The 8,930-nt window shown below is 35.7% G+C and overlaps 1 protein-coding gene across 3 annotated transcripts; it reads left to right on the forward strand.

The window, feature by feature from the left end:
- Nucleotides 278–7,727, forward strand: LOC109362893 (BRISC complex subunit Abro1-like). Of its 3 annotated transcripts, XR_002109456.1 has the most exons (4): nucleotides 278–1,287; nucleotides 2,663–2,761; nucleotides 6,692–6,753; nucleotides 7,348–7,727. XR_002109456.1 is itself a non-coding variant. In XM_019608964.1 (3 exons), the coding sequence occupies exons 1-2, from the start codon at nucleotides 409–411 to the stop codon at nucleotides 2,717–2,719; spliced, it is 936 nt and encodes a 311-aa protein (XP_019464509.1). In that variant the 5' UTR covers nucleotides 278–408; the 3' UTR covers nucleotides 2,720–2,761; nucleotides 7,287–7,727. The 3 variants fall into 3 exon arrangements, 2 of the variants coding, with proteins under 2 accessions (XP_019464509.1, XP_019464508.1); XM_019608964.1 differs by lacking the exon at nucleotides 6,692–6,753 and having other exon boundaries at nucleotides 7,287–7,727; XM_019608963.1 differs by lacking the exon at nucleotides 6,692–6,753 and having other exon boundaries at nucleotides 279–1,287.

The following is an 8,930-nucleotide window of genomic DNA, read 5'->3' on the forward strand; positions in this document are numbered from 1 at the left end:
TCTCATTCTACTAGAACTTCTGGCAATGGAATTTGGGCTAAGTTGGTGTGGAATTTAGGTCATTAAAATATAATCTTGAAAAAAGTAATTGTCTTAAGACAAATCCTTTTAAATAGATTGCAAATGCAAATTCACCCGTTGCCACAAATTGTACCAAAATATGTGGTTTGGTTTTGAAAAATTGAGATGTTCAAATACATCATATATATGTATAGAGGAAAACACGATTGTCAATTATATTTCTACCCTTCAATTTGAATCTTCTAGTGGATCTTTCCCAAATGTTTTAATCTTTTCTTCTCTTCTCTTTCCAAGGTAGAGGGTTTTTTATTTTTGAAGGTTGTGCAACTTGCACTCACTTGAGTTGCTCAGAATCCCATTTCACAAATCTGTCTCATCCTCGCGCCGATGGACAACCCACCATTACAAAAGATCGCAATTTCCGGCCCCACCTTAGCCTCTCTCATCCAACGCTTCTCCACTTCCTCTTCCTCCATCGACGGCCTTCTCTTCGGCCACGTCACCCATGTTACCCCTCTCAACCTCACCGATGATTCCTCCACCACCGACTCTCCCACCCTCCTCGCCACCATCACCGGCTTCCTCTCCTCCCCTCCCCCCTCCACCGCCTCATTCTACGACTCCTCCGGCACCGTCAACCCCTCCTCCCTCCACCGCCTCCTCCTCCACCATAACTCCTCCCTCCTCGGCTGGTTCTCCACCCGCCGCAAAACCCCTATCCGCCCCTCAATGCGCGAGTTCTCCGTAACCGCTTCCCTTTCCTCTCTTTCACAATTCTCCTCTCCGATCAAAAACGCCACCCAGCCTTCGACTTTCAATCCCTGCATCTTTCTCCTCTTCGCTTCGCCCACATCGGACCACACCGCACATATCCACACACACGAGTACCGCGCGTATCAATTCCGAAGGGCCGGTAACTCGTTCGAGGCGAAATCAATGGACATTATCAACATTGGCCCTGCTTTTCGCGGGCATTACGGTTCTTTCAGCCCTAATTCGATGTTTCCAGCGCTGGATTGCGAGATCGAGGGAACGCGGATGAAGGAGGATGAGGAGCGGTTGAGCCGGATGAAGCAGGCTGCGAAGGATAAGAAGGAACTTGATGATTATGCAGTGGGGTTTGAGATTGGGAAGTTAAGTAAGTTGATGGGTTCTGAAGCAATAAGTTATACTGCGGGGTTGGAGGATTTGTATGAGAAGATGCTTGTCAAGATTCAGAAATTGACTAGGTCTGTGGAGAATAGCTCTGCTAAGGTTCTTGAGCTGGTGAGCTTATTTTTGTCAAAATTTCTTTATTATCATATTGTACACTGTGTTTGTGAAGACCAGTGATTTAAACTGCAGCCGCAATATTGCGGTTGCAGTGACTACCGCAACCTCGTCATACTGCAATTGCAGTGTGATTCAGAATCACAATGATGCGGCCACATCCACCCGCAACCTAACCACGTTTGACCGCATCAAGCCGCATCGAATTCAAGAATAGTTTTTTAATCACAAAATAACTCACACTGCAACGACCACAATGACCGTAATAATCGCAGTAACTGCAACCACAATTTAAAACACTGGTGAAGACTCTGCAATAGCAATATTGTGCCACAATTCAAAACCCTCATCGCCGAACAATTATGTATGCGTAGCATGACGATCACATTTAAAATGTAGTGGTCTAAAGGAAAACTTGTTGTGAACACCTGAAATAGGCTGATCAGTGATGTAGGTTGAGTTAGTATTGAGGTATATTGTATTTTTAGGTGCGGTAGGCATACTGTAAGGTGAGTGTGGGTAGTCGGATTTAGTCATACAAATAATGGAGTCTGCAGTTTAAATTGTGACTTGTATGTCGGTTTCATGGGGATAGATAATGACTATAAGTAGATTGAATTGACAAACTATGGGATTTATTGAGGAAGGGAAATGATTCTTGCAAACCACTTCTTTTTCATTTTTTGTTCACACTTTTTTGGGGAAAAAAGAGTGTATTTTGCAAAGCATGTTTCGCTTGTTTTATTAAGGAAAATGAATTTTCATACTTTTCTTAAACATTCTTTGTGCTTTTACTAGTTTTGGGAAAAGAAAGAGAAGGCATATTGAAAGTATGCCTCTATTGTTCTATTACCGAAAGAGGAAATAACATGTACGACTGTAATAGAGATGAAATGCAGTAGGCAATGTCCATTTTGAACAGAAAAGGAAAGGGATGTTATGTAAGAACGTTGTAATGAAAGTAGTGTGCAGATTATATTGTTGATTTAAGAATATGTTCTTAATTAGTATATAATTCCTGGAATCTGGAGTCAAGCATAACTATTTTTTAATGGATTTAGAGTTTTGATTTATGGAATATGCAGTGTCATGATATAGGATGGACAGTAGTAGTTTTTCTTTTTCCAGAATTTTGTAGTGTGGAGTCAAGTAGAACCACTTTTTGTGAATGGTTTTAGACTTTAGATTCATGGTATCGTACATGTAGTGGAATGGATTTTAGATTTGGGATTACTTTGGTTGCTTTCTTTAACTATATTGAGAATTAGTGATTTAAACTTCTTAAATGTTGGTAGGCCTGCCTGATAGAAAATTATAAATATTAAGCAGTAATTAACTGTTATTTGGTTTTTCCTCTACCAACTTCTAACAGGAAAATCATAATAGAAAGTTGAAACACAAAATTTCGAGATCTGCTGCTTCAGAATAACTAACCTTTATCAATGCTGGCAATCCATTCTTTTTGTTTCAGGTAAAATTTTCCATCTTATGTTAGTTTTTTTCATTGTTCAATTTTCAGCAATCTTCTTGAATAAATGAGTAATTCATACACCAAAGAAAAATAAAGCAGATCAGTTATGTTGCGCAAGTGGATTATCTCTCTGTTCATACACGTTTTACCACTTAGAATGTGCAAAAATGCATTCGCTAAATTGAGCTGTAAGTTCTGCTGTTTATATTACACTTTAAAAGACCTTTCTGCTAAATCTCTTCAACTTTACGACAACCTATGTGTTACATTTAAACTTATTCTATAGTGTAATTCCTGTAATATTTTAGTTTTTGGACTTCATGTTTTCAAATAATTAAGTTCCATATATAAAGGACTGACCCTCATGAAAAGAGCCCTTGCCATGTTGGACGTGTTTTATGACTCATACTCTAAAATTCATTACTCCCTACATCACTTTGACATCTCCAAACAGTACTCTTTGGAATATAAATTTATTAGTTTATGATATTTTATACTTAAATGATTTTAAGCAATGTTTTAATGCATGTCAAATACATCTCAGTTATATTTTTTTACACTTGTATAAGCATTCATACTTATAGATATCAATACTTATGCATTTCTATAATTTTTAATGTATACATTTATGCATCCCGTCTGATATTCTAAACTTTTTTTGTGTAACTTTGTCTGTGTTATCTTGAGTCTTATCCTAGTATCCATGCCTATGCTTCATAAATGTTTTGCATTTTACAAATACACATGCATTCACACACCAAATCTCCCGTTTCAAATCATTCAAATTCAACTGAAATACCTCTTTTATATGTGTAATTGAGGAATATCCATAGAACAGTGGATTCCTATTTGAAATAGGAAGACCAGAAATACTACAGGAAAAATATATCTCAGCTATCATAGCTTTTGGGTCCCAAGCCTATGTCCGAACAATATCCCTAATTATTAGACAGATTTTCTCCCTAAAACCGTTTCTGACCCATCATTCCATTGCAGCATAACACCCTCATCCTTTCTTTGCCATATATCTCCACGTTCCTTCTAGAATAAACTCCATATCCTTGTTCCATGGCATAATTGGTCTAGCAATTTGGCCCGTATCTTCTCTGGACTGATAGTCCCAGCAGGGTGGAAACGTTTCTGGTTGTCTATCATGGGGCTATTATCTGACCTATAACATATTAGACTAGGTTTTTTCGTAATAGCTCGGACTAAAGTTTTAAAAAAAACCTATTTAGCTTAGCAAATCAAGCTTTAGGCCATCTAAAAGGCATATTAAGCCTAACAGGCCAATCTATTTAATTATAATATATTAAAATTTATATTATACTATTTTAACATAACTAATAGTATTATATTTGAAATTTTAATATAAAAAATATATGCAAAAATATAATATAATTATTAGTGTTCAATCTTTTTAAAAACTGGTTTGTTAGCCTATTTAAAGGCAGACTCGTTGGTCTATTTAAACACCTTATAGCATAATAGGTTTTTAAATAGGTTTACATGCCACACCAGACTTTTAAACAGGTCAAATCTAAGTCTAATTCTTTTTAAACAGGTAAACATGCTAGGGCCAAACTGCTATATATTATATAGGCTCATCCTATTTAAGGCAAAATCTGACCTGTTTTTACCTTGAATTCCCAGGCTCAATCACCTACTCTATGCTATATAATACATAAGCTCACTCCTTCAACGTACTAGTTGAGTTGAGCCAAGGCTTAGGGACCATCTTTAGTATCACATGCAAGGTAGTTAAAATTGAGATTGTACTTAGGATCAGGAGGGAAGTTAAATATCATAAATATGATCGTAATACGACTTGTAAGATCTTTGTCTTTGTGTGGCCTAGACAAATAGTCAATAAAAAATAATTAAGATAAACAAATAATAAAATAACTCACTCTATGGATTTTACAATTATGGATTTTACAATTCATACTCTAATTGAATTTCCTACCATTTTGAAAGCCTTCCAGTTATGATCACACCCAGAGGAGCTACATGTCAAGGTTATGACATGAAGAGAGAACTTTTTTATCTCTGGATTTTCATCCGAAAAATTCCACCAATCTGTTGGAGTCTTCTCGTTAACCATTGACAGAGCCAGATGCTTACCAAAAAGGCCTCTCGTTTATTACTAGAACAATCTATTTGAATAACAATCTTGGATCAATCTTAAATATCAAGCAACATCCTTCTCATGGCATTAAATATTCTATTTCAAACCTCAAGGTCAACACTAAATTTAGGAGCACAGTGTAATTGAGGGTTAATAAAATAACTCTACGAAAAGGTCTGTGGAGATGTTCCATATAGGCGTATAACAAAAGAGTATCATAATGAATGAAATTAGTTTCGAGCAAACCAACTAAATAGTACAGAAATTCAATTGAACTTTAAATTTAATACATGAATGTAACCTATCCTAGATACTATTGTAAGCACTTTGTTTCTCCTTTGCTTGGTTCATTGCTCCATAGATTAATTCCATTGGTAGCTTCTCATAGTGATCGGATTCAACCAAATGAATTACTCATTAAAGGAAATGTACCAACTATAAAGGTGCTTGCAATGGTGTTGAGGATATGTAACATTCTTGTATTAAATTGAAATTTTGTCCTCTTTAGTTGCCTTTGCTTAAAACTAATTTCATTCACTATGATATTCTTTAGTTATATACCTCTATAGAACACCATTAGTTATAGATGGGATAACAATTGCATGCTGTGGTTTGTTCTTAAGAACCCTCAATTACACTATGCTCTTGGATTTAGCATTGAAGTTAGAAACAGACTTTTTAATGCCAAAGCAAGGGTGGTGCTTGACATTCAAGATCAATCCAAAATTAATGCTCTGATGGATTATTTTACTAATAAACGAGAGTTTTCTTGGTAGGCCTTTGGCACCAGCAATGGTTAACGAAAAGACCCTATCAAATTGGCGAGACTTTTTTGCATGAAACTCCAGAGCTAAAAAGGTTTGCTCTTCATGTATTAAGTTTGACATGCAACTCCTTTGAATGTGAGCTTAATTGAAGTTCTTTTGAAACGGCAAGAATTCAATTATAATATGAACCGTAAAATCCATAATGTCTATATTATTTTCGTATCGTAATTGTCTTTGTATGGACTAAGTAGAATCTCAATTTTAACAACCTTGGAGTTGCCCATATGGATGCTTGTGCTGCATGATGAAAAGCTGCTCAGGCTCAAAGAGATAGAAGGAGGATGGGCACCTAAAATATGGGATATTGGTGCTGCACTTATTTCATAGTAAGTTGGTCCATGTTTTGGTACAAGACCCTCAGTGCTTGGAAGTTAGATTGGACCAGGCTAATCCAAGTTGAGTTGTAAAGATACATTCAATGGGGTCAAAGCTCTCTGAGGCAGTCTGAGTGCATACTTTCATCCATAAGACTCGAACCCCAACCCTAACCCTGTTTAACCAAACTCTTGTCATTTGAATCTACTAAAAAAAACAAGCCATTTCAAATTTAAAAAAATTGTAAATAGACACATACATACCAATATTTAGTTGCCAAACCATAAGTACCAATTACAAAAAAGGTATGCCCTTAGCTTAGCCTTTTTGACTGATCCATTTCAGGTAACTGAAATGGGCTGAAGGGGGCAAAAATAGGAGACCAGTCTCCAAAATTTAGTTGCTGAACCAAAATGTACCGATTATCAAAGAAGTATGAGTATACTTCTAGCTTTCCGTAGGAAAAAGTAAGAGACCAATCCCATGTCTAAAATCTTATGCCATCCATGCGTTTCCTGTCTGGATCCTTTCTCTTATCTTGCCATCTCCCTTCTTGGTCGGACATCTTTATTCTTCATGATGTGTCATAGACTCATAGAAAGCACAAATTGTACACTAGTGTGGATTTGAGAAAACTAAAATTTGTATCATGGAAATTAGGTAGACATAATCAGACTTAGCAAAACAAGCCAATACAGTATCACTTCTCATTGAAGTCACAAGTGAGAATCTGAAGACTATTTTTACCCAGTCAGTATCACTGAGATGTACAATCTTTCCTTATCAGCCTCAGTAGAAAGATTATCCAATACAGAAAGTGCCATTATCCAATATACGAATTAATAATTTTTTAGAACAATTCAGTCTCTCCCTCTAGCATCTTAATGGGTTTTGAGGGCTTATTATATAGCTTTAATCGGTAGAACACATGAAACTGGTGGGTGATTTTTTTTGCATAGCTTACTGTGCTTCTTTGTAAGAATTGTGATATGAAAAACATATGGTGAACTACTAATACGATCACACTATGTGCTAAAGTGCTGATTTAATATGCCAAACATGTAAATGATGTTAGTATGATACATTGTTTGTTTAAGCTTATACTAAACCATGTAAAATCATGACCCTTATCCTGCAAATAAATGCCCTCTTATGAACCATATTGGACAGATTACTAATGTCAAGTAGCTTCATGAAACACTAATGTCATGATCAAATTATGACTTTTATGCATGCATTATGATTTATGACTCAGGGTGTCAGAGGGCATGGTCAGTCATAGTCGTAGATGCTGACGAGCTTGTGTCTTGTGGCAGAGAAGATAAGCAATGAACTCATTTCAGCCTTCTGGTTCATCTACAATTTCTTCTGGAATCAGTTAAAACATGAGTATGCCTGTTTGGACTTTTTGGAGTGTCTGTTCTATATGCAGTGCAGCTATTGTACTTGATGTTGTACTTTACTTTTTGGGTGATTCTTCAAGCTGAAGAAGGTAGTAATTGTGCAGGGAGGTTGATTGGTTTGGCATATTCACATCATTTAATGATATGCCAACTGCATTTCGTATTGTACTTATGTTTGCTTCTTTTGTACCTTGATAGAATAATATATTTTCAACTTTAGGTGTTAGAGTTGCTATGTTGTTTTGACAGGGTCACTTTTCAAGAGAGAAATGAAATCAACATGCATTGTATTATTTTCAGATGGTTGCAAATTTATCATCTGATTAGTATATAATGTATCTGATATGCCTAGCTTTAGAAGCAATCCTTTCTCACGATCAGAAAATTGTTTTGGGCTTGCTATCCTTTGCACTGTAGTGAGATATGACGGAGTTTGAGGTTTAATATTCTACTAGATCACTTAAACCTTGCACCACTAATATTCCATAAAAATCTTAATCTTCTCGGGACAAACTTGACGTGAGTATGTAGCAAGAAACACTGTTACAACGTGCTTTTCAAAGCTATTCCAACGATTTTTGTGGGGTTTATTACAAAGGTCAAATGTTGTTGGAACAATATTGCAACACCCAGGCCCATTCTCATATGAATTTGGTAAATGTCTGTCAACTTCTAGCTTCTATCCATTTAATTTCATCGTATTATCGCGAGAAATAAAAAATCACATACTTGAATTTTGCATGTGATTTGGTCCTTAAGATTAAAAAAATGTGTAATAAAAACCCCGAAATTTGATTCAGGGGTGAAATTGTCCGTTGACGTAAAACTTAATTGATGTGTTTTACATTAGGCTCTACTAATAGAGGTGAAAATGTCCACTGGATAAGGATTTAACTCAAGTTTTGAGTTGGATTCAATAAAAATATTTTTATAGCTAAAAGTTTGTCCAGTCAAAATTTATAAATTGTTGGTTTGGTAACAGACTTAAACTTACATAACTGGTAAACTAGAATCTTGATTTTAATATATATATATTAGGGGATTTGTTTACACTAGTTACATTAAATTTCGTCCCTCTATTATTTTTAAATCTAACAGTCTATACTATTATAACTTAAAAACCATCAATACCTCTCTCATTACCCTTTCATTTACGCACTTTTATTTTTATCACTCTAATCCTATTTGCTCGGCCACTCTCACCATTGTGAAAAATTGCTAAATCCAACCTATCATTCTCAAATTTGTTCTATTCCTCCATTATAAAACCCAAGACCAACCCATCCCTCCATTAGTAGTGCAGGTTGAATATCATTCCCAAATTCAATGTTCTTACATTCTAAATTGCATTATAAACTGAAATTAGGGAGTCATGGATCCCAATTTATAATAGAAGTACTTTTTTTACGGGAATAAATACTATACAGTAGTGAGAGCATCAACTCTTTTTTGACTCATTTGTTGATGCTTCCACAACATTACAAGAATTCATGGTG

Source organism: Lupinus angustifolius, chromosome LG12, assembly GCF_001865875.1.
Source record: "Lupinus angustifolius cultivar Tanjil chromosome LG12, LupAngTanjil_v1.0, whole genome shotgun sequence".
In the NCBI taxonomy this organism is placed as follows: Eukaryota; Viridiplantae; Streptophyta; class Magnoliopsida; order Fabales; family Fabaceae; genus Lupinus; species Lupinus angustifolius.